We start from the raw sequence: 27646 nt of genomic DNA on the forward strand, positions 1-27646 counted from the left end.
CTTCATTTATACCGGTGCCTAAGAAAACCATGGTAACCTGCCTCAATGACTATCGTCCAGTAGCACTTACATGATGAAGTGTTTTGAGAAGTTGGCAACGAACCATATTAACTCCTGTCTGAGAAGCAAATTGGACCAATCAAATTTGCCTACCAGCACAACAGCAAATCCCACTGCATTGGCTCTTCACTCAACCCTGGAATATCTGGACAGCAAAGATGCACAAATCAAGACACTCTTTATCAACTACAGCTCAGCATTCAATACCATCATCCCCTCAAAACTAATCACTGAGCTTCAAGACCTTGGCCTCAACACCTCCTTGTGCAACTGGATCCACAGTTTCCTCACTTACAGATCCCAATCAGTTCAGTATGGCAACAATATCTCCTCCACAATCTCCATTAGTACAGGTGCACAGGGCTGTGTGCTTAGCCCCCTGCTCTACCCACTTTACACTTATAACTGTGTGGCTAAACACAGCTCCAATGCCAAATTCAACAAGGTTGGTGCCATAACAACAACCTCTTAAATAATGTCAGCAAAACTAAGGAGCCGATTATTGACTTCAGGAAGAGGAAATCAGAGGTCCATGAGCCAGTCTGCATCGGCGGATCAGAGGTGGAGATGGCCAACAACTGTAAATTCCTCAGTGTTATCATCTTGGAGGACCTGTCCTGGGCCCAGCTCGCAAGTGCAATTATGAAGTACAGCAACACGTTTACTTCCAACAGTTTGCCAAAATTCAGCGTGACATCTAAAACTTTGACAAAGTGTGTGGTGGAGAGTATATTGACTCCCTATATCACAGCCTGATATGGAAACACCAATGCCGCTGAATGGAAAATCCTACAAAAAGTAATGGATATGCCAGTCCATCACGGATAAAACCCTCCGCAACACTGAGCACATCCACATGAAGTGTTCTCGTATGAAAGAATCATCTGATCCTGACCACCCAGGACAAACTCTCTTCTCACTGCTACCATCAAGAAGGTGATACAGGAGCCTCAGAACCAATACCACGAGGCTTAGGAACAGTTATTACCTCTCAACCATCATGCTCTTGAACCAAGAGGGATAATTTCATTCAACTTCACTCAATTTCACTTGCCCCATCATTAAAATACTCCCAGAATCTATGTACTGACTTTCAAGGAATCTTCGACTCATGTTCTTGATATTTATTGCTTATTTCTTTTTTATTTTTATTATTATTATTATTATTTCTTTCCTTTTATATTTGCAGTTTGTTGTCTTTTGTACACTGAATGCCCAAGTTGCAGTCTTTCATTGATTCTATTATGAACTGATTATATCTGCAAGAAAATGAATCTCAGGGTTGTATATGGTCACACACACACACACACACACACACACACACACACACACACACACACACACACACACACACACACACACACACACACACACACACACACACACACACACACACACACACACACACACACTCACTCACACACACACACACTCACTCTGATAAGAAACTTACTTTGAACTTTGAAGATCTTGATCCATCACTTTTCTGCTAATGGTTTTGTTAGCATATTGGAACTGGTGGTTAACATTGACGCCTACCTTTATTGAAATAATCCACTTAGATCACGATTACATGATAAATATCAATTGTTCAGGTGTGGTGTTCTATGACAGCATTAGGTTGGTGATGGACTGTCAGATGTCTAGTGTGAGGCCTGTCCTTTTTATATATATTAATGAATGAACTGACAATAGTTTATAGCTCAGCCTCCAAGCGTGCAGTAACATCAGTGCTCTCATACAGAACAAAACTGATGTGATCTTTATTTTGGAGTGGAGATGACAAGAGGCTGACAATTTTCAACTCCATTTCACTTTGGCCAAGAAGTAGTCAGCTCCAAAAATTAAACAGCAAAACAGGCACTTAAAAATTTCATGTCTGTGTAGATATGAAATTCTTCTGAACCACAGAACTACACATTTAACACCAAGAGCCCTTTTCTCACTGTTACCATCGGGTAGGAAGTACAGAAGCCTGAAGGCACACACTCAGCGATTCAGGAACAGCTTCTTCCCCCTCTGCCATTCAATTCCTAAATGAACACTGAAGCTTTAGACACTACCTCATTTTATTTTTTTAAATAAACAGTACTTCTGTTTTTGCACTTTTAAAAAATGTATTCAATATACATAAATGATTTACATATTTATTATGTTTTTTTCTCTCTCTGCTAGATTATATATTGCATTGAACTGCTGCTAAGTTAACAAATTTCACGTCACATGCCAGTGCTAATAAACCTGATTCTGATTCTGAGACATGTACAGTATAAGCTTTAAGAAAAATCTTACTAGGTTCTATTGTTAGATACTCATAAGGGTTGTAAACATCCCTTAGTATTGCTGACATACCCCGAAAGGACCAAGAATTCTCAGATTGTTGCAGCAACATTGTGGTTGAGTTACAGATTAATATCCACAACAGTTGCGAGACACAAATCACACTGCAGCACCAGAATTACAGTTCAAGTAATTAATTAAATCTATAATAAGAAGATTCTTTTTAGTATCAATAAAAGAATTGTTAAAGCTACCAGATCATCTTAAGAAACTTGCTGGTTCACCCAAAACTTTGTAAGAAAATGAAATCTGCCACAAGTGATTTCAACTGTGTACAATTGTTAATTGCACCTTCCCTGAAAAGGCAGTTACAGATGGACAATAAACAATTGTTTTGTCAGTAACACCCACATGTGAATATCATGTTTTTTGTTATTTCTTCCATGCAATACAGCCCTCATTGCTGGGGAAAAAGCTCCATTCAATGCAGGATATTTCCATTGTATCCTGGATAATGGACCACCTGACTAGTAGACCAGTTTGTGCAGTTCAAGAGCTGTGTGTCAGACATGGTTATAAGCAGCACTGGGACCCCACAAGAGACCGTATTGGCTCCCTTCCTATTTACCCGTATACCTCAAACTTTAGATACATGTTACCTGCAGACATTCTCTGATGACTCAGCAATAGTTGGGTATATAAAGGGAGGATGGGAGGATTTGATCAAATGGTTCAAGCTGAATTACCTGCAGCTCAACATTAACAAGACAAAGGAGATGGTGATGGATTTTAGGAAGATTAAGCCTGCACTGCTCTGGAACTATTGGTGGTGACAACATGGATATGGTGATGATCTACAAGTACCCAGGGTGCACCTGATGAAAGATAAGTGGAGCAACAATACAGAGGGTGTGTATAAGAAGGGCCAGAGTAGCCTCTACTTCCTGAGGAGATTGAGGTCCTTTGGAGTACAGAGGCCTCTCCTTCACATGTTCTACTAGTCTGTTCTACCTGTATAATGTGGTGGTGTGCCGGGGCAATGGCATCAACACAGGTGATGCCAACAGGCTTAATAAGCTGATTAGAAAGGCTGGCTCTGTTATAGGAATCAAACTGGACACACTGGAGGCTGTGATGGAACAAAGGATCCTACAAAAAATACTGGCAATTCTGGACGAGGTTTATCACCCTCTGCATGCCACTTTGGCTGAACAGAGGAGCACTTTTAGCAATAGACTAAGACAACTGCACTACTCCAAAAAGAACTATACAAGGTCATTCTTACCCTCAGCCATTAGGCTCTCTAATGAGTCAACCGATAGTTGGAGAGTGATAACCCCTACCTGTTAAGCAAATTGAGGTAACTTTTTAAAAAATTCTTTCTTACTTCTCTTCTAATATTTGTATATCTGTGCACTTGTAATGCTACTGAGACTCTGTAACTTCCTTTGGGATCAATACAGTATGGTACAGGTGTTTGAGTCTGTCTATGATTCAGTAAGATGACTGATCTGAGCTTTGCTCCATCTCCATTTTCCTGTCTGTTCCCCTAAACTTTTGGTTCCCCTAAATTTTGACTTTTCTCAAAGACCTAAGACAGTCACGTATCATATGGCCCATGAGCTCAAAGAAAAAAAAAATCTTCACCTTTCATTTAAATAGTTGATACCCTTCTGCTGAAACTATGGATCATGGGAAACAGCATTTATTCACTGAAGCCTCCTGAAAATCAATTGCTTCTAAATTATTACCTTACATTCTACTGAATGTCATGAATAATGTAAAAAGGCTGAAAATCACCTATTATTGTTCACAAGCAAGCCTCTCCAGCCCAGGTATCAACCTAATGAACATCCTTCAAGTTGCTTCTAATGAAAATATATCGATACTTAAATTAGGGAGGCCAAAATGTTTATCATACGACAGATGCAGTTTCACCAACACTGTACAGAGTTCTATTTTTTAATACTGGAAACCCCTGAAATGAAGCCCAATATTCTATTTGCCTTCCAGAATAATTTGCTGTACCAGTATACTAACCTTGTTTTATGTAGGCTGCCCGGTACCTCCATACTGCAGGATTCTGAGCTACCACTGCATTTAAAACAATATTCCAATGTTATTCTTCCTTCCAGAAATTCATCTACTGGTTCCCACTTGTCCACTATAACTACATTCTCAAAGACTAATAAGTTTTCCCAACACCAATTTCCTTCTATAAAACCACAGACAGCACATGATCTCCCCAACAATGTTCAGGAACATCCAAATGAAAGAACAAAGTATTTATATCCTACCTCTCATGAACTTACAACATCACAAATACTTCAGTGCTAATTAAACAAATAATTACAAACTACTTTTCATGTAGGTAACAACTTATGCAAATATGCCACACAAAAAATATAAATAACGAGTTAAAGGATAAATATTACACTTGATGAGAGTTTCCTTGTTCTTGCTCAAATTGTAGCCAAACCCTCTTACATCCAACTGGGACAGAACAAACCTCAGTGTAACATTGTCTAGAGTTTCAATTACATACCTATTAATTAACATTCAAGAATATTTGAAGAATGAGGAACAATTGATAATAACATAGCATCCTGCATCAACTACCTGACAAGTTTTGCCATTTTAAACTCCCATTTCCATACTAAAACTGAAGCTTCTCATGTAACCCAACTCCTTGAACAACACATTGCTGTGTAGCACTAGCAGAATGATGTGTTTGTAACAGGATAAGTAAACATTTGCAATTTCCATTATAAATTTGCACAGAATTTGAAATGGATAATAAATTATTGTAGTTCTTAAAATAGCAGAAAGGTACATCTCTGAATCCTGCAGCAGTCCAGTTCTGCTACTTCACATTAAAAAGTGTACTATTTTTTCACTTGCATACACTAAAACACAAACAGGTGATCAGATGGCAGTATTACTATTAATATTAGTAAGAGAAAATTTACGTAATAACTTACAAGGGCTGACATCCCTGTATCTGTTTCGATTCTGATTTTCTGGATACTTAGCTACTTTATAGGGAAAGTCCTGGGACTCGTTTCGAATTTCCTACAATCAAAAGCAAAATTTATTAACAATGGCAGATGAAACTCAATGTACAAACAATGCATCTTTTAGATCTCTACTGAATTCATACAAATTACACTGAAACTCAAATAATCCAGTATCTGATTGTTTTGAAATTCCAGTGATTCATTAGCTAGCTCCCCATTAATCCAGACTGAAAGTGGGATGGGGGGGGGGGGGGGGGGGGGAGCGAGGGAAGGTGCCAGAATGCAATCTGGGTATATGGACAGGGCTCAAAATACCTCAAAGTTCAACATAAATTTATTTTCAAAGTACTTGTATGTCCAATCTTCCTGCAATAATTTTCTTCTGTGTTACTTGAATTTTATGAGTAGTAGCTTGATGACGGTCAGGGATCAATCCAGAATCAACCCTACCGAGCAAAACATCTTCAGAATTATCTTGAAGATCCTCTTGACGCTGTTGTTGTACACTACATTTATCATACAATATGTCAAAACATGTCAGAATAGAAATAAAACACTAATTTATTCTTGTGGAACATCCCATACTAATGGAGTAGGAATTCTTATGGATGAAAACATGGCAAAAAGTGTTTTTAGGACACTGGGCAATATCAGAAAGAGTGCTATTTGTTAGATTCAGAGGACAACCAGTAATTTAGCAATTATACAGATATATGCACCACAACAGATGGAACAAATGAGGATACAGATAAATTCTATGAAGAGCTTGAACAAGCAAAGAAAGGATGCAAATCTCAAGATATTGTTATTGTCATGGGAGATCTAAATGCTAAAGTAGGACAAGGTGCTGATGGAAATACCATTGGAAAATTTGGACTAGGGGAAAGAAATGAAAGAGGCGAGAAATGGGTAGAATGGTGCAAGATGAATAATCATGTCATTATGAATAATACCTACTTTAAAAACCATCTAAGACACTTGTGGACCTGGAAAAGTCCAGGTGATAATACCAGAAATCAAATTGACTTTATTACTATAAACCAAAGATTTAGAAATTCAGTGAGTCAATGCAAAACATATCCAGGTGCAGACCGTAATAGTGACCATAACCCAGTAATATGTCATGTAAAAGTAAAACTTAAAAAACTAAAGAAGCAAAAACCTGAACAATCCCTTGACTACTCACAATTAATTAAAGAAGAAAACTTAAGACAAAAATTTACAATTGAAGTAAGGAATAGATTTCATAGTCTAGAAATAGAATCTGTTGAAGATGATAGCAATCATGTAGAAATGAAGTTTAACTCTCTAAAGGATGCCTTGGCAGAATCAGCAAACTCGGTGATTCCTAAAAAAGAAAAAAGCACAAAGAATAAATGGATGACAGATGAAATCAAAAATCTAACAGAAGAAAGAAGACAGAGAAAGCAAATCCTATAGAATATAAGTCCTTGGATAAAAAAAGTTAAAAGCTTATGTCAAAATGCCAAAGAAGAATGGTTAAACCAGGAATGTGAGCAACTAGAAATAATCCCTATTATTGATCCAGAAAGGTTGTATCAACAAATCAAGAATATCACTGGTAAAAAGCTCGTCTGTTCTTCAGGTGGATGTTTGAAAGCAAAGGATGGTACCATTATCATGGAAAAAGATGAGATTACGAACAGATGGACTGAGTATATTCAAGAATTGTTTGAAGACGATCGAGACGAAAAACCAAAAATTAAGAACATTGAAGGTCCAAGTATTTCAAAATCTGGAGTTCGTAATGCAATAAATAAGATGAAGGAAGGAAAGGCAGCAGGTCCTGATGAATTTATAATAGAACAAATTATCATCCTTGAAGATTATGGAATTGGAAAAACTTACTGATTTAATCAATGACATTTATGAGAATGGAATAATACCAGAAGAGATGAAAAAAATCAGTGTTTATCACTCTTCATAAGAAACCTGGAGCAATAGAATGTGAATTACATATGACCATAAGTTTAATGAGTCATATCACCAAGATACTTCTAAGAATTTTGACGACAAGAGCTAAAAGTAAGATACAAGCAGAAATAGGTAAAGAACAATGTGGTTTTGTGAAAGATAAAGGTACAAGAAATGCAATATTGATGTTAAGAATACTATCAGAACGAGCTATTCAAGTGCAAAAAGATTTGTTTGTTTTATTAACTACACAAAAGCATTTGATAAAGTGAAGCACAATAAGTTATTTGAAATATTACAGGAAACTCTAGATCTAGATTCAAAAGACTGCTGCCTAATCAGAAATCTGTACTGGGAACAAACTGCCGCTGTAAGAATAGATGGAGAAGTGAGTCAGTTTACGAGAGGCGTTAGACAAAGGTGTGTTTTCTCCCCTGATTTGTTTAATGTGTACAGTAAAACAATATTACAAAAAATAAAAGACATCTTGGGAATCAAAGTTGGCGATGAAAACATCAATAATTTCATATATGCGGATGACACTGTGCTAATTGCAAGTACGGAGGAAGAACTACAAAACATAATTGATACAGTAGTTGAAAAGAAAATGCAAAAATGGGTCTATCTATCAATTGCAAAAAGACAGAATGTATGGTGATATCCAGGAAGAAGGAGAATCCTATCTGCAGGCTGAGAATAAATGGGGAAGAGAACAAGTACCGAACTTCTGCTGCTTAGGAAGTTGGGTGATATCAGATGGCAGGTGCGACATGGACATCAAAAGAAGAATAGGGATGGCAAAAGACACCATTATGAGAATGAAGAGTATACTGATCAACACTAAACTAGGCATGACAACCCACCTCAGAGTACTGAAATCTTACGTTTATCCAGTTACCAGACAACAGGGTGACCTGTTGGGGCACCCTTTGAGAGAATCGAAATAGAGCTGCCCTGCCCTTTTGCTCCGCTTGGTGTCGTTGCTGAGGGTGGCAGTACGCATGCGTTGCAGTGTCGCGTCCTGATTTCCATGATGGTGGCTCAGCTCTCGGGTGAAAGTGGAGCTGTTGATTTTGGCGAATGAGCAATTTTAAACAAATATATAACTCTGAACTTAGCCTGCATTCTGTAAGTTAGCACATTTTAAGTCGATTTAGCCAAACAAAGTGCCGCTGTAATGCACCGTTTGCGCTAATTGGAGGTCTCAAACAGACAGAGCATGAGTGTTTTAGCAGTATACTAGACAACGGGGTGACCTGTTGGGGCACCCTTGAGAGAAAGGTAGTGCAGTCTGATGTGACCAGAATGAACATTAAATTTTCCTGAATGCTATTGTTATTGCTTTGCTTTGGAAATTGAAGAGAAACCAGTTTATTGATGAAGAAAGACGCGAAGCAAAGCAAATATAGCTCCTCCTCATTTAACGAAGGACACTTCTGATAGCAACATTTCTGGTTAATATGCCACCCTTGTGCCTCTTGTTGTCATTTTGGAGACGTGCAGTCCTTTCATGCACTATCTCTTCTGCTGTTTGTTGTTTGTCTCTGATCTTGGGAGATGTGCATTTCTCTGCTCCTTCTGTTCCAGTTGTTTTCATTCTGGAGACGTGCATGCCTCTCCTCCTCTGTCTCTTCTTCTCTCATCTTTTTTGTCCTGTCTCTTTGATCCTGGAGTTGTGAGGCCCTGGCTTCATCCGATTCTTGTTCTCTCACTCTCCTTGCCACTTCCCGACAATGTTTGGCGTATCTCTTGACCATAATGTCCCCCCTCTCTTTCCATGTGGCATAATTAGGCCGACCATTTTTTTTTTACCCTAATGCTGGATGGAAGATACGAAGCAGTAATACCAAACGAAGCTGATTATTCTTGATGATGTGATTGGCGCTCTCCTAAATGGATGTGATATAGTCAGAGCTGTCTTTTGACTGCAGCAAAGGGTTTTATGGGTGTCTCGAAGTACGTCATTACAGGTTAGAGGATGTTTTGTTATGCTTAAATTTAGAGATGATCCGATGTTCAGTTCTTGAATCTAGTCAAAACTTTTATACATTGTGGGGACCATTTTTGAGTTATTTTCGCGACCTTTGATTTGCTGTAAAAGTACAGATGGTGGCTAATAATATATTTTAATTATATGATAAGGGTGTTTTCCCCTTTTTCTTGCTTTTCCTAACAGCTCTGACTTTGGTAGTGGATTTAGATTTATTTTCCCTGTATAAAAATATTGTTATATTTCAATATTACAATTTAATTTTTATGAATATACAGCTTTGTGATTGTAACTGGATTTTTAATACAATGTGTTTTGTACTTTTTTTACTTATATATCATCTTGTACTCTATATTCCTTTATGCAGAAACTATTAAAAGTATTGAAAGAGAAGTACGTCATTACAGATGCCTTGTGCAGGAAGGCACAGAGTCGACTGTACTTCCTTAGAAGGTTGGCGTCATTCAATGTCTGTAGTGAGATGCTGAAGATGTTCTATAGGTCAGTTGTGGAGAGCGCCCTCTTCTTTGTGGTGGCGTGTTGGGGAGGAAGCATTAAGAAGAGGGACGCCTCACGTCTTAATAAGCTGGTAAGGGAGGCGGGCTCTGTCGTGGGCAAAGTACTGGAGAGTTTAACATCGGTAGCTGAGCGAAGGGCGCTGAGTAGGCTATGGTCAATTATGGAAAACTCTGAACATCCTCTACATAGCACCATCCAGAGACAGAGAAGCAGTTTCAGCGACAGGTTACTATCGATGCAATGCTCCTCAGACAGGATGAAGAGGTCAATACTCCCCAATGCCATTAGGCTTTACAATTCAACCGCCAGGACTTAAGAACTTTTTAAAAGCTATTATTAATGCTTTTTGAGATAGTGATTTAGATGCATATCATATTTTTTACTGAGTTAAGTATTGTATGTAATTAGTTTTGCTACAACAAGTGTATGGGACATTGGAAAAAAAGTTGAATTTCCCCATGGGGATGAATAAAGTATCTATCTATCTATCTATCTAATGATCTCTTATTGACAGGTGGCAGTTAGATCTGTCCCAATCCTGCACATGCAGATGGTGATATGTGACCGCTCAAAATAGAGCTGCGCTACCCTGTCCCTTTGCTCCGGTTGGTGTCGCTGCAGAGGCTGGTCGTGCACATACGTCTTGGAGCTGCGTCCCGATCTCCATGATGGCAGATCAGCTCTCAGGTGAAAACGGGGCAGTTAATTTTAGGGAATGAACAATTTTTTATGAATATATAACTCTGAACTTTGCCTGCATTCTGTAAATTAGCATATTTTAAGTCGATTTAGCCAAAAATAGTGCCACTGTAATGCACCATTTGTGCTAAATGGAGGTCACAGACAGAGCATGAGAGTTTTAGAAATATACAGATGTTATATGGCTCAGAATGTTGAACAATATCTAGTAACATGAGGAAACGAATTGAAGCAGCAGAGATGTGGTTCTTGAGGAGGATGCAAAGAATATCATGGACAAAATGAATATCGAATGAGGATGTCATGAACAGAAGAAGGAAGAAAAATAATGTACAAGATCATGAAAAGGCAAGGTAACTCCATAGGACATGTGATTAGGAAAGAGGAGTTAGAATGCATGGTAATTATGGGAAAGATCGAAGGGAAGAAAGCAAGAGGAAGGCAAAGACAAATGATGATGGAGACAGCAGCCAGAAAACTGGAAATGAATACCAATGAATTGATCCACTTGACCCAAAACAGGAGTATGTGGGCCATGGCAGTCAAAGCTCAAACTAGGCATGGCACCTGATGATGATGATGACAATGACTTGTACATCACCATATATAATCCTGAGATTTGTTTGCTTGTGGGCATATCAATTAATTGAATAACCATAATTGAATCGCTGAAAAGATTGCACCCAAGAGGGCAGACAACCAGTGTGCAAAGGGGACAACCAGGTGTCACATGATGACGTAGGATCGAGACGTGGAAATCCAGCTCTCCCATAAAAAAAACTAATAAATTAATGTTTAAGTGAAGAAATGTAAGTAAATATTTTCTAAAAACTATGTTTAAACTACTCAGGATTTTCCTTAGATAAACCTCCTAAACAGACAAAGCAGAAAACTTCTACTTTGAAGACAATACAAGCTGGGCCGGCCACCATGAAGAAACCTCGGACTCAAGTGCATCTTACCTCCGGCGATAGAGAACAGAAATCGGCAGCAACATTAACAGTCTCCAAGAAGGAACAACAGGAACTGCGTGTGCGCGCAGGAAAGGGCATGCGCAAACATGAGAATTTGAACTACAAATCCCAGCTACGATTGTAAGCGGAAGTGAAAATGAACCCGAAGAGGATTCGGATTCTCTGGAACATACAGATGAAGATGAGGAGGTAAAAGAAGAACAACAGGAAGAGGTTGGAGGTGGAAGATATTCTGGAGACATAAGAGAAGCTTTGGCACAAATAATGCATGAATTAAAAGAATTAAAAACATTAAAAATAATAAATAATATTAAAAATATGAAGACTATGTTTGATAAAATGGTGAAAAAACAAGAGAAAATGGACAAGAAAGTTAAAAAGCTGGAAGAAATAATGGGAGACACTATTGATAGAGTGAATAAAATGGAAGATAATATTTTTGCCTGGACATCAGAAAGAAAACGACTGTTGGAAAAAATAGACGTGCTTGAAAATTTTAGTAGATGAAATAATATTAAAATTGTTGGTCTTAAAGAAGGAATAGAGGGAGAGGATCCAATAAAAAATTTTCAAAAATGGATCCCAGAAAATTTGGAAATGGAAGAGGGAACCCAGTTGATTGAAATCGAAAGGGTCCACAGAGCCTTCAGACCAAAACCTCAACCTGATCAAAACCCACGACCAATCTTGATAAAATGCTTAAGATATCAAGATAAAGAAAAGATCCTGAAGGCGGCTGCCCAATGTGCCAGAAAGAGAAATGAGCCATTGATGATAGAAGGGAAAGCAGTTCTTTTCTATCCTAATATGAGTTATGACCTTTTGAAGAGAAAGAAGGAATTTAACCCAGCGAGAAAAGTTTTATGGGAAAAGGGTTATAAATTTATATTGCGCCACCCGGCAACACTGACAATTTTTTTGGATGACGGAAAAAGATGATTTTTTTACTGATCACCGGGGATGCAGAGGAGTTTGCACAAGAACTCGCAAATATTCGCTAGACACAGTAAAGATTTAAAAGTGAAACAGATTAAAGATGAAGACAGGGACACTGAAGTGAGTTGATGGACATGAAGGACAGAAGAATATATAAATATATTTTTAATTATATGATACAGGGGAGAAAGGTAAAAATTTGAGAAATATTAATCTAGAGTAGTGATATTATTTTTTCTTCTCTTAGATATACTTTTTTCATGTTACGGGGGAGCTGGGGGAACTTCGGATCAATCACTACAGGATTCACGTGTGTAATCATGGCGTTTGCCATGACCCGCACAACGGGGGGGGGTAATGTGTTTTTTTTTCATTCACAACATTAGCAGGGGGATTTTTGGGTTTTTTTTCTTTATAATCTATTTTTCTTTCATCTTTCTTTCTTTGCCTGGATGATCGGAGGGGAGACACATAGCTACATGGAGAATTTTAAAATAATTCCCCAAGATACCATGAGAGTTGAAATATTATGTATTATAATGACTAATTTACTGAATTTTTAAAGTTTTAATGTTAATTGGCTTAATGGACCGGTGAAAAGACAAATAATTTTAACATACATTAAGAAAATGAAAATAGACATAGCTTTTATACAAGAAACACATTTAACAGAGATAGAACATCAGAAATTAAAGAGAGATTGGGTTGGAAATGTTACAGCAGCTTCATTTAATTCAAAAGCAAGGAGAGTTGCAATTTTGGTCAACAAAACTTTACCAATTAACATATAAAATGTATTAATTGATTCTGCGGGAAGATATGTAATTATACACTGTCAAATCTTTTCAGAACTATGGACTCCTATGAATGTTTATGCACCAAATGAAAATGATGTAAAATTTATATGAGGCTTTTTTGAATTTGGCTGACGCACACGATAAAATATTAATAGGTGGAGACTTTAACTTTTGTCTAGACCCAGTTTTAGATAGGTCAACAAAGGTTGTTACAAAACCAAAAGTAGCAAAATTAACTTTATCATTGATGAAAGATTTAAATTTGATTGATATATGGAGAAGAATTAACCCGAGAAAGATTATTCATTTTATTCAAATAGACATAAAATTTATTCAAAGATAGATTTTTTCCTACTATCAGCGAATATTCAAGACAGAGTGAAAAATATGGAATATAAAGCAAGACTATTGTCAGATCATTCTCCCTTGATAATGATAATGATGGATAAGGAGGAATCGATTTACAGATGGAGATTTAATTCAATATTATTAAAACGTCAAGATTTTTGTGATTTTATGAAAAAACAGATTGTTTTTTTTAAGATACAAACTCACATTCAGTTGATGATAACTTCATATTATTGGAAGCGATGAAGGCATATTTGAGAGGCCAGATACTAAGTTATACTTCTAAAATTAAGAAGGAATATATGGTATAAATAGATCAATTGGAAAAAGAGATTACAAAATTAGAAAAAGAATCCTAAAGAAATATGACAGAAGAAAAACAAAGACAACTTGTTAATAAGAAGCTACAATATAATACACTTCAGACATACCGAACAGAAAAAGTAATTATGAGAACTAAACAGAGATATTATGAACTAGGTGAAAGATCACACAAGATTCTTGCTTGGCAGTTAAAAACAGACCAGGCTTTCAAAACGATAAATGCAATTAGAACAAGTGTAAATAAAATTACTTATAAACCTTTCGAAATCAATGAAACTTTTAAAAAATTTTATTCTGAACTGTATCAATCAGAATCACAAAATGATATTGTTGAGATAGAAAGGTTTTTTATCACAAATAACTCTCCCAAAATTGAATTCAGAAGAACAGGAAGGATTAGATGAGCCTTTTACATTAAAAGAGGTCGAAGAAGCTCTAGGATCACTTCAGAGTAATAAATCTCCAGGAGAAGATGGTTTTCCGCCCGAATTTTACAAAAAGTTTAAAGATTTATTAATACCTCCTTTTATGGAGCTAATACACAAAGCGGAAAGAACACATAAACTTCCAGAATCTTTTTCGACAGCTATTTTAATAGTATTGCCAAAAAAAGATAGAGATCTTTTAAAGCCATCATCATATAGACCTATTTCTTTGTTGAACGCGGACTATAAAATAATGGCAAAGATTTTATCTAATAGATTATCTAAATACTTACCTAAATTAATACACATGGACCAAACAGGATTTATTAAAAATAGACAATCGGCAGATAATGTAACTCGGTTACTTAGCATAATTCATTTGGCACAAAAGAGGGAAGAAATGAGTGTGGCAGTTGCTTTGGATGCAGAAAAAGCATTTGATAGATTAGAATGGGATTTTTTATTTAAGGTATTGGAAAAATATGGATTAGGATCATCTTTTATAAAATGGACTAAAACCTTAAATACTAACCCCAAAGCTAAAGTGGTGACAAATGGCCAAATTTCAACAACATTTCAGTTAACAAGGTCAACTAGACAAGGTTGTCCATTATCACCTGCTTTATTTGTGTTGGCGATAGAACCATTAGCTGAATTAATTAGAACTGACTCAGATATTATGGGTTTCAGAGTTAATCAGGAGGAATACAAGATTAACTTATTTGCTGCTGATGTTCTGATTTATCTAACTAACCCATTGCATTCATTGCGTAAATTATCTTCTAGATTGGAAGAATATGGGAAAATATCAGGGTACAAAATAAATTGGGATAAAAGTGAAATTCTACCCCTTACTAAAGGAGATTATAGTCAATGTTGATTACTAACTCAATTTAGATGGCCGATAAATGGTATAAAGTATTTAGGTATAAGAGTTGATAATGATATAAAGAATTTATATAAATTAAATTATTTGCCATTATTAAAAAAAATTCAAGAGGATCTTGATAAATGGATGATGTTACCAATAACATTAATAGGTAGAGTCATTGCTGTAAAAATGAATATATTCCCTGGATTACAATATTTATTCCAAACACTACCAACACAATTAACGCAGAAATTTTTTCAAGAGTTAAATAAATGTGTGAGGAAATTCCTTTGGAAAGGTAAGATGTCAAGAATATCATTGGAAAAATTAACATGGAAATTTGACCTAGGAGGGTTACAATTACCAAATTTTAAGAATTATTACAAAGCAAATCAACTTAGATTTATTGCATCTTTTTTTGATGAAGATAAACCGGCATGGATTAGAATAGAATTAGACAAAATAGGAGAAAATATATCAGAAGATTTTATATACAAATGGGAATTTAAATGGATACGGGAAAAGAAAGAATCTCCTATACTAAAACATTTGATTGATTTATGGAATAAGATAAATGTTGATGATGAGATAAAGAAATCTTTATTAGCAAAGAGAACCCTAATTCAAAATAAACTTATCCCTTTTACAATGGATAATCAACTTTTATATAACTGGTTTCATAAAGGGATTAGATATATAGGAGACTGTTTTGAAGGAGGTATATTAATGTCATTTGACCAATTAAAGAATGAATATAAAATATCAAATAACACTCTTTTTTGTTATTTCCAATTAAGGGCTTATTTAAGAGATAAACTGGGTCAAACAATGTTATTGCCGGAACCTAATGAAATAGAAACTTTAATTTATAAAGGAAAAGTTTTAAAAATTATTTCCGGTATGTATAATTTGATTCAAAAACAGGCAATTAAACAAGGAATTCATAAGTCAAGACAAAAATGGGAAACTAATTTGAATATTAAAATTGATGAAACAAGTTGGTCAAGATTATGCCTTGACAGTATGACAAATACAATAAATGTTCGACTAAGATTAGTACAATATAACTTTTTACATCAAATATATATACACCACAAAAAATAAATAGATTAAACTCAAATTTAACTGATCAATGTTTTCGATGTAATCAAGAAATTGGTACTTTTTTTACACTCTACTTGGTCTTGTTTTAAAATTCAACCTTTTTGGACAAATTTATGAGTTTTACTGGAACAAGTTATTGGAATAGAACTTTCACATAATCCAACATTATTTTTACTAGGCAATATTGAAGGGATAAAATCGAAATCCAAATTGAATAAATATCAGAAAGAATTCATAAAAATTGCATTGGCAGTAGCCAAGGCTATTGCAGTTATTTGGAAATCAGATTCATACTTAAGTATAGATCGTTGGAGGAATGAAATTTTTAGCTGCATTCCACTTGAAAAAATTACTTATAATTTAAGAGATAAATATGAAATATTTCTGAAAATTTGGCACCCTTATTTACAAAAAATAGGATTAAATATATAGGTGCTCCGAAGATAAAATTATTGGTTAGCTGGGGAAAGAAATAAATATACATATTAAAGCTATTATGAACTCCATGAAGCATTTGGGGATCTTCCGACATCCAGGCATTCTTTCTTTCTTTTTTTTCTTCTCTTTTTTTCCCCTATAGGGGTATGTTAGGGGGGAGGGGTTAAGGGGAGGGGGGGAAGGGTTGATAATTTTTTTTTCTTTCTGTAACCTATTTGAAAATTCAATTAAAAATTTCTTTTAAAGTGTGCAAAGACAACTGTGCAAATACAAATAAAAGAATTAATAATAAATAAGCAACAAATATCGAGAACGTGAGAAGAAAGTAGAGTGCACAGGTTGTGGGAACAGTTCAGTGATGGGGCAAATGGAGTTAACCCCACTGTGTCAACAGCCTAATGGTAGAGGAGTGTGAACCTGGTGGTGTGAGTCCTGATGTTCCTGTACCTTCTCCAGGACATGCAGCAGCAAGAAGAGTGCATGACCTAGGAGGTGGGAGTCCCTGATGGTGGGTGCTGCTTTCCTGCGGCAATGCTCCATAGTGAGAGGGTTTTACCTGTGATGGACTGGGCCATATTCACTACTTATTGCAGGATTTTTCGTTCAAGGGCATTGGTATTTCTATACTAGACTGTGATGCAGCCATTCAATATATTCTCCACACAAATCTACAGAAGTTTGTCAAAGTTTTAGATGACATGCTGAATCTTCGCAATCTTCTAAGAAAGTAGAAGCACTTTATAGCACTTGCGTGCTGGACCTAGGGCAGATCCTCTGAAATGATAATACATTCGACCCTCCTTATCCGCGAATTCCGCATATGCAAATTCAACCAACCGCAAATCGAGAAAACCTGGAAGTGCTCTTCCAGCACTTGTTGTTCGAGCGTGTACAGACATTTTTTTCTTGTCATTATTCCCTAAACAATGCAGTATAACAACTATTTTACATAGCATTTACATTGTATTAGGTATTGTAAGTAATCTAGAGATGATTTAAAGTATACGGGAGGATGTGCGTGGGTTATCGTGGATCGGGATCGGAAAAAATCGGAAGTTCTCTTACTAAGTAAGTCAGAACAGGTACATCCAGTATTATTTATCGTCAGTTAGTTAAGCATTTGCCTTAGTATATAGTATATATTTTACCTTTCTATGTATATAAAACACTCAAGAACGTATGTTTCAGCGCCGGGCTCGTGAACGGAAGTTCCCGAGTTCGATTGAGTGACAGACCATGCCCAAGTGCGCTCTCCACCATGCCGGATTGTTGTGGAGGATCAAAAACCCAAAACCTAATAATTAAACCACTGCGTTGCTTAGTAATAATTGTAGCTTTCATCGGGGCAGAGCCTTTCTTACTTTATCCTTTAAAATTGTTCCAATCGTTGACCGACGTAGCCCAACGCTTTTCCAATGACCGATGGCGTTTCACCTCTTTCCGATCACTTTATTATTTCCCACTTTATTTTCAACCGTGATCATGATTATTTTCGTGAACAGAAACACTACGGATTTAGAGTTCTGCCGCCAGGTCCTAATGTCCACCACACTGACACAGGTTAAATAAGGTCTGGGGTTCCGTTGGGTCCACCGCATTGAGACAGGCTGAATAAGGGACTTGAGCATCGGCAAATCTTGGTATCCGCAAGGGGTCCCAGAACCAATCCCTCGCTGATAAGGAGGGCCAACCGTACAGAGGAATTTAAAGTTGCTGACCCACTCCAGCTCTAATCCCCTGATGAGGACTGGCTAATGGATCTCCTCCCAAGTCAAAAATCAGTTCCTTGGTCTTGTAGACATTGACTAAAAGGTTCCTTAGGTCAGGAACATGCAACGTATTAAGTTGGAACCAGAGTGCACAGTGATTTTGTTTCTGTTTGATTCAATAAGCTGAAACTCAAAATACTCCCACTGCCTTAAAAATTCACCAGTATTCCTTTTCCTGCTCCCTTTAAACTTAACAAGTTCACTGGAAAAACAGATTATGCTATTTTGTGAGGTTTTTAATAGGAGTAACGCATAATAGTCTAGAAAATCTTATAGTCTGATCCTGCCAAAATCTTAAAAAAGGCCACATTAACAAAACTCTACAGTATAATCTTTTGGCATTTCACCTGAGGAGTCTGCATTGAATAACAATATAGTTTTCTAACATCTTGATCATATTAGTTTTATTCTACAACACTCCACAAAATTAAACAAGCCATTCACAGTTGAGACCATTTAATGAAATCAAAACTAGCTACTGTTGGAGGAACATTTCAAAATTAGAAATAAATTGTTGTGCCTATAAAACTATTCAACCCCATTGGAAGTCTTCATGTTTTATTACTTTACAACACTGAATCACAGTGGATTTGAATCGGCTTTTTTTGACACTGATCAACAGAAAAAGATTCTTCATGTCAAAATGAAAACAGTTCTCTACAAAATGATCTAAATTCATTACAAATGTAAAACACAAAATAATTGATTGCATATGTATTCACCCACTTCAAGTCAGTATTTCGGAGGTGCACCTTTGGCAGCAATTACAGCCTTGAGTCTGTGTAGATAGGTTCCTTTCAGCTCTGCACACCTGGACACTGGATATTTTCCCCATTCTTCTTTACTAAACTGCTCAAGATTGCATGGGGATCATGAGTGAACAGCCCTTTTTCAAGTCCAACCACAAATTCTCACTTGGATTGAGGTCTGGACTCTGACTTGGTCACTCCAGGACATTAACTCTGTTGTTTTTAAGCCATTCCTGTGTAGCATTGGCTTTGTACTTGGGGTCATTGTCTTGCTGGAACACAAGTCCTCTCCCAAGTCGCAGTTCTCTTGCAGACTGCATCAGGTTTTCCTTCAGGATTTCCCTCTAGTTTGCTGCATTTATTTTACCCTCTACCTTCACAAGCCTTCCAGGACCTGCTGCAGTGAAGCATCCCGACAGCATGATGCAACCACCACCATGCTCCATGGTAGGGATGGTGTGTTTTTGATGACGTGCAATGTTTCATTTACACCAAACATAGCATTTAGTCTGATAACCAAAAACCTCTATAGAACCTTCTTCCAGCTGACTTTAGTCTCCCACATGCCTTCTGGCAAACTGTAGCTGAGACTTCATGTGAGTATTTTTTCCAGCAGTGGCTTTTTGTTTGCCACTCTCCCATAAAGCTGTGACTGGTTAAGCACCTAGGCAAAAGCTGTTGTATGTAGTCTCTCCCATCTCAGTTACAGAAGCTTGTAATTCGTTCAGAGTTATCACAGGTGTCTTAGTAGCCTCGCTCACTAGCCTGACAAATCTGTTGGAATTCTTTGAAGAAATAACAAGCAGGATTGACAAAAGGAGAATCAGCAGATGTTGTGTACTTGGATTTTCAGAAAGCCTTCGACAAGGTGCCACACGTGGCTGCTTAACAAGCTATGAGTCCATGGTATTACAGGAAAGATTCTAGCATGGATAAAGTAGTGGCAGGATGCAAAGAGTGCAAGTAAAGGGAGCCTTTTCTGGTTGGCTGCCGATGACTAGTGGTGTTTCACAAATGGTGTTGGGACCAATTCTTTTCACATTACATGTCAATGATTTGGCTGATGAAATCGATGGCTTTGTTGCAAAGCTTGCAGACAATATGAAGATAGGTGGTGTGGCAAGTTGAGGAAGAAGGGAGGCTACAGAAGGACTTTGACCAATTATGAGAATGGGCAAAGAAAAAGCAGATGGAATACAGTCTCGAGAAGTGTATCATCATGCATTTTGATCAAAGAAATGAAAGGACCGCCTATTTTCTAAATGGAGAGAATATACAAAAAACTGAAAGGTAAAAGAGACTTCAGAGTCCTTGTACAGGATTCCCTAAAGGTTCATTTGCAGGTCGAGTCTGTGATAAGAAAAGCAAATGCAGTATTAGCATTCATTTTAAAAGAACTAGAACATAAAAGCAAGGATAAAATGTTGATACATTATAAAGCACTGGTAAGGCTTCACTTATAGTACTGAGAGCAGTTTTGGGCCCTTTATCCAAGAAAGCATGCACTGAAACTGGAGAGGGTGCAAAGGAGGTTCACGAAAATGATTCTAGGATTGAATGGGTTGTCATATGATCAATGTTCGATGGCTCTGGGCCTGTATTCTCTGGAATTCTGAAGAATGAGGGGTGACTTCATTGAAACCTATCGAATAGTAAAAAGCCTCAATAGAGTGGATATGGAAAAGATGTTTCCTATGGTGGGAGAGTCTATGACCAGAGGACAGTCTCAGAATAGAGGGGTGTCCTTTTAGAATGGATTTGAGGAGGAAATTCTTTAGCCAGAAAGTGGTGAATCTATGGATTTCTTTGACACAGGCGGCAATGGAGGGCAAGTTTTTATGTATATTTAAGGCAGAGGATGATACATTCTTGATTGGTCAGAGCATGAAAGGATTTGAAGAGAAGGTAAATTGGGACTGACAGTAAAATTGGATCAGCCACGATGATATGGCAGAGCAAATTTGATGGCTAAATGGGCTAATTCTGCTCCAATATCTTTTGGTCTTATACCTGCACTAAATTAATTACATGCACTTCTAAATGGCCATGCTCTATCTTGAATTTATTCCATATGCTACAATATTCATGCCGACTCTTAACCTGTCCGAAAGCCCTTCCCAAATACTCATCATTCATTCATGTAGTTATTTGTCACGTAACTCTTCTATTTTTCTGTACCAGAGAACAGTCTCCAGTTTCCTGTAACTGTTCAGTTTCATTTCTGAGTATCTGGAGTCTGCACAATTTTTAATTCCCATGAAAACTAAAGAATTAGCAAAAACTGCTGTAACTAAACAAACATTTAAACTGCCCTACATAACCCGCCAAGAGCCACATCAGAAGCATTCTTGACTGAATATCAAGAATGCTACAAGAGGTGCAGATATGATCTCTGGAAAGCCATCTCTCAGGTGAAGTGGAGATTCCAGACTAGACTAAAGTCAATGAGGGATGCTTGACAGCTGTAGCAGGGTTTGAACGTCATAACCTCTTACATAGCTAAATCTTGCAAAATAGAGGATGGCAGAGCTTCACTTCCAAATAAGCTCAACACGTTCTATTTTTGCTTTGACCACCAGAACAGGGAGGAATCATGTCTCCCGATGATCCTTTGGCGTCAATATCTAAAGATGATGGGCAGGTTACCTTCAAGAGAATGAATCCAAGGAAAGCATCCAATCCGGCCAGAGTACCTGGCCTAATACTGAAGACCTGTACCAACCAAATGGCTGATTTATTCATGGATATTTTCAACCTCTTGCTCTGGCAGTGTTTGGTACCCATCCGCTTCAAGCATGCTTCAATCCTACCAGTGCCCAAAAAGAGCATGGTAACTTATCTAAATGACTAACGCCCTGTGGCACTTATATCCACAATGATGAAGTGTTTTGAGAGTTTAGTGTTGAAGCCTATCAGCTCCTGTCAGAGTGGTGACTTGGATCTGCTCCAATCCATCTACTGAAGCAACAGGACTACAGTAGATGCTATCTCATTGGCTCTTCACACAGCCCTGGAACAACTGGACAGCAAAGATGCATACATCAAGATGTCTTTATCGATTACAGCTCAACCCCCTTGTGCAACTGGATCCTGGATTTCCACATTTGTAGACCCCAGTCAGTTCAGATTGGCATAAACATCTCCTCCACAATCTCCATCAGTACAGGAACACTGCAGGGATGTGTACTTAACCCCCTACCCTACTCGCTTTACACTGTAAATGTGTGGTTAAATACAGTTCGAACATCATATACAAGTTTGCTGACGACACCACTGTTATGGGCTGTATCAAAGGGGATGATGAATCAGCATAGCTCTCACTCATTGAAGGAACGAATGTAGAATTCAGGAGAGGGAAACCAGAAGTCCATGAGCCAGTAATCATTCAAGGATCAGAGGAGGAGATGGTCAATGATGTTAAATTTCTGGGTGTCACTATCTCACTGGACCTATCCTGGACCCATCTCATAAATATTATTGTAAAGAAAGCACAATAGTGTCTCTACTTCCTTCAGAATCTGTGGACATTTGGCATGTCATTGGCAAGCATCTTTAGATGTGATGACTGGCTGCATTATGACCTTGTATGGGAATACCAATGACTTTAAGTGGAGAGCTACACAACGGACTTTTAACATCGTAAATCAGCGAGTTGTTTGTTATGTCTCCCCTCTCACTGTGAAATGGAGACCTCTTTTTTCCCTTATTAGGGAGAGAGAGGGCACCTGTGGTATGTCAAATTACTGGGTGAACAAGTATTCGTTGTGGTACCGCAAGTTTGTGTCTTTATTGATGCTTTGCTGTATTGATGCTTTGCTGCACGCTTGAGTGCTCTGTTGGGGGGGGGGGCCCAATGCTTTGGGAGAGAGGGGATCATTGCTTTGCTGCTGCTTACATGCGAGAGGGGGAGCTTTGTGGCTCTAACATTAACTGTCATTCATTCTTTGGGGTATTCCTCCATTTTCATGGATGGTTGCGAAGAAAAGCATTTTAGGATGTATATTGTATTCATTTCTCTGACATTAAATATACCTTTAAAAATTCTCCAAAAGGTAGTGGATAAAACTCTCCCAACCAATGAGCACATTTACATGAAACATTGCCATAGAAAAGGAACATCCATCAAAGATCCTCACCACCCAGGCCATGCTCTTCTCTCACTGCTGCCATCAGGTAGAAGGTACAAGAGCCACAGGACTCGCACAACCAGGTTCAAGAACAGTTACTACCTCTTCAACCATCAGGCTCTTGGAAAAAAGGATAACTATACTAATTTAAGGACTCTATTATATTGTTATTTCATGCTTGCTATTTAGTTATATCTGCATTTGCACAGCTTGTTTACAGCTTATAGTTCCTGATGTTTACAATTACTGTTCTATAGATTTGCCAAGTGTGCCTGCAGAAAAAGAATCTAAGGGTTGCATGTGGTGACATGTATGTACTCCGAACTTTGAACTTTTAATGTCAGATACATTTAAAAACTTTAAATTAGTGACTGTTCTGACAGAAGACAATAAGCAGTCCCAACTTTGCCTTCTGTCAAAGGCAGTTCAAGGAAAGAACACATGCAGTTCAGATACAGGTGCACTGCCCATCTTCAGGGTGCACAGTCAGCAAGATCACATCTTCAAATCCAATTCAAACAACTGTAAGCATGGTCAGGTTCAGAAAGCAAGACAAATTATCTGTATCTGGGACTATCAAGCATGTTTACTGATTTGACAGGAGCTGTGGATCTACAGTATTTCAGTGGCCTTGCACTGGTTAATTCTACAATACTCACCAAGCCTGGCTAAATCAATGTCAATATTGAGTTTATTGTCATATGCACAGTACATGTATGCACAGGTGCAATGAAAAATATCTGCAGCAGCATCACAGGCACATATCATTATATAAGCAGCATTCACAAGAAATCATTGACAAAAATATTATGCATTTTTTTTAAAGAACACATTAGAACAGAAAAATTCCATCTTAGTGCAAGATAGTCAAAATGGTCATGGATTAGGCAGTCACAATTAGGGTTTTGCTGGTTGGTTCAAGAACCAAATAATTGAAGGACAGTAGCTGGGTGGATGATAATATCATCAGACTCCTGTCTGATGATAGCTACAAAAGTATGGCAAGGCCCAGATGGTAGGCATCTTTGATGAAAGATGCATCTCCTGTAGATACTACCAGGAGTGGGGAAGATCTTGCCTGCATGTATAGGGTACAGTCTGCTACTCCATGAACCTCACATACCATGACATAAACATCTACTACCATTTCATAACCAAGTAATATGCTCAATGAACAAAAGAAACACTCATAAGCTGCCAATTATTTTTCCAAAACATACAAATGCAGGTTAAATCAGCAACTGCACAGAAGTGTATTTTTGGATGGCATGCCTGCAATTGCAGTCATTCTAGATTCTTTTAAAAATATCAATCCAAACAGCAAGTACCAAAAATCTCCAATGAATTATTGTTAAAACACTATTTTTATGAACAGATGACATTAATTGGAAGTTTCTTTCACTGGCAACAATTCATGCAAAGTCAATTCCTAATTTTAAATTGGAGACCGATAGAAATGTTAATAATCAAATATTTTAAGAGATATGGAAAGAAGGCTGATGAAATTAGTTAATAAATCAGCTATGATCTGATTGAGTGATGAAATTGCTTGACTGGACAAAAGGCCTGCTCTAAATACATTTAAGAATACAACACAACAAATTCAGAAAAAGAAATGAAGGATGAGGACAGGCAAGATCAGAAAAAAATACAAAATAAAAATGAAGAGAAGCATCAAAGGTAACAACATCATGACAGAAGACTATGATCCTCTGAAGTTATTAATGTTTGAGTGCTTTTAGATATTAATTTACCATAGTAAGGGCATTAACCTGCATCTATATAATTGCAAGATAATCAAAATATTACTGTAGAAAACAACTTAAATTGCTTCACAAGTATAACCAAAGAAATTGATGCTATCTGGAAGGAAATGAGCAGGGATAGAATGCAACTTTTCATCATCCTTAAAGATTTGAAAAGCATTGCTCCGAGACCAATACACAGAAGGCCAAACGAAAAGGAACATAAATTTAGGGTACAGCCTAACAAGTACAAAATGATGAATGACTTAAAGTATAGATTCAAATGCAGTTCAGATAAATAAGGATGATGGGCAAGTGAAAGTTTACCTGGTGTAAAGAAAAGGTAGGTTGAATTTTCCATGAATTTCATAGAAAACTAAAGAGTGAACAGCTAGGAAAACTAATGGAATCTCATCTGAAAGTAATGAAGCTCAGCTGTGCATTTCATTTACAAAGTTAAGATAGGATGAAAGACATCAAGATAAAAATCAAATGGTGTGTGAGGTATGGTCAGAATCTCAAATGGGGGGGGACGTCACGTGATGACGTAGGATCGAGACGCTGGAACCCAGCTCTCCCGTAAAAAGTTAATAAATTAATGTTTAAATGAAGAAAAGTTAGTCAATACTTTCTAAAAGTTACTTATAAACTACTCCGGATTGTGTCAAACTATGCCTCGAGGAAAGAAGATGATGAAAACTAATACCAGGAAGACTATGCAAGTTGGAACAGGAACAAGGCCCACGTCTACCGAGGAACCGCGGTCTCAGGTACATTATACCACCGGCGATACGGAACGGGAAACTGCGGCAACATCGGCCATTTCTAAAGGAAAAGACCATCGTGAACTGCGCAAACGCGAAGGATGGAGCATGCGCAAATGGGAGCAACAAGAACTACAAAGCCCAGCTACCACTGCAACTGAAAGTGATAGCGAATCGGAGGGAGAGTCAGATCTGCCAGAAAGATCAGATGAAGAGGGAGATAAAAGTTCTTTTGGAAATATAGAAAAGACTTTGAGGCAAATAATGCGTAAATTAGACACATTAAAAGTAATCAAAAAGTACTCCAAAAAAAATGACAAATATGGAGATTATGCTTGATAAAATGACAAAGAGACAGGAAAAAATGGAAAAAAAAATTATGGACTTGGAAATTAAAACGGAAGACATGGTTGAAAGAATGGACAAAATGGAAAATGAAAATACTGCTTGGACATCAGAAAGAAAACAATTTATGGAAAAAATTGATAAGCTTGAAAATTTCAGTAGACGAAATAATATTAAAATTGTTGGACTTAAAGAAGATATAGGAGAAGATCCAATAAATTTTTTTCAAAAATGGATCCCTGAAAAATTGGAAATGGAAAGAGAAACTCCAATCCAGATTGAAAGGGCTCATAGATCCTTAAGGTCAAGACCTTGAGCTGATCAAAACCTACGATTAATTTTGATAAAATGCTTAAGATACCAAGACAAAGAAAAGATCCTGAAGGCGGCTGCTCAAAGTGCCAAAAATAGAAACGGGCCATTGATGATAGAAGGGAAACCAGTTCTTTTTTATCCTGATATAAGTTACAACCTGTTGAAGAGAAAGAAGGAATTTAACCCAGCGAAAAAAGCCTTATGGAAAAAGGGTTATAAATTTACAATGCGTCATCCAGCAACACTGATAATTTTTTTGGAGGAGGGAAAATTTTTTTTTTCCAATTATCGAAAAGCGGAGGAGTTCGTACAAAAACTTTAATCTATTGGCTAATTACACATAGAGGCTTCCAAACGTAATGGATTAAAGATGAAGATAGAGTCAACGAACAGAAGTGATGGACATTTATGGATATTATAGAAGAGAAAAGCAAAATTTTAGAAATACTAAATGAGAATAGTATTTTTTTTCCTCTTCTTATACATATACTTTTTTATGTTGCGGGGGGGCTGGGGAGCTTTGGATCGGTTACTACTGGATTCACGTGTGTAATCATGGCGCTTGCCATGACCCGTACAACAGAGGGGGGTAATGTTGTGTTTTTTTTCCACAACATTAGTAGGGGGTATTTTGTTTTTTTCTTTATATTCTATTTTTCTTCTATCTTTTTGCCTGGATGATTGGTGGGGCCACACATAGCAACATGGAGATTTTTATAAAGATTTCCCAGGATACCACGAAAGTTGAAAGATTAGGTATTATTACAGATTGGAGTAATATAATTAAAAAATAATAATGACTAATCTACTGAATTTTTTAAGTTTTAATGTTAATGGGCCAGTAAAAAGAAAAAGAATTTTAACATATATTAAAAAAATGAAAACAGATATAGCCTTTTTACAAGAAACTCATTTAACAGACATAGAACATCAGAAATTAAAAAGAGACTGGGTGGGAAGTGTTATTGCAACTTCATTTAATTCAAAGGCGAGAGGAGTTGCAATTTTGGTTAACAAAAATTTACCAATTAAAATACAAAACGTATTAATTGATTCGGCGGGGAGATATCTAATTATACACTGTCAAATTTTTTCAGAACTATGGACCCTTATGA

The 27646-nt window shown here is 37.1% G+C and overlaps 1 protein-coding gene across 6 annotated transcripts in view; it reads right to left on the minus strand.

Annotated features, from left to right (window-relative positions):
- Nucleotides 1-27646, minus strand: part of ptpn2b (protein tyrosine phosphatase non-receptor type 2b) — a 105835-nt gene that overhangs the window by 70455 nt on the left and 7734 nt on the right. For 5 of the 6 annotated variants that reach the window (XM_073046629.1, XM_073046602.1, XM_073046593.1 and 2 more), the window contains exon 2: nucleotides 5322-5412. The exons of the other annotated variant lie outside the window; for it this stretch is intronic. In XM_073046629.1, the coding sequence (XP_072902730.1) occupies nucleotides 5322-5412 (91 nt within the window). The remainder of the gene's footprint in view (nucleotides 1-5321; nucleotides 5413-27646) is intronic. 6 annotated transcript variants of the gene reach the window in all.

Source organism: Hemitrygon akajei, chromosome 1, assembly GCF_048418815.1.
Source record: "Hemitrygon akajei chromosome 1, sHemAka1.3, whole genome shotgun sequence".
Taxonomy (NCBI): domain Eukaryota; kingdom Metazoa; phylum Chordata; class Chondrichthyes; order Myliobatiformes; family Dasyatidae; genus Hemitrygon; species Hemitrygon akajei.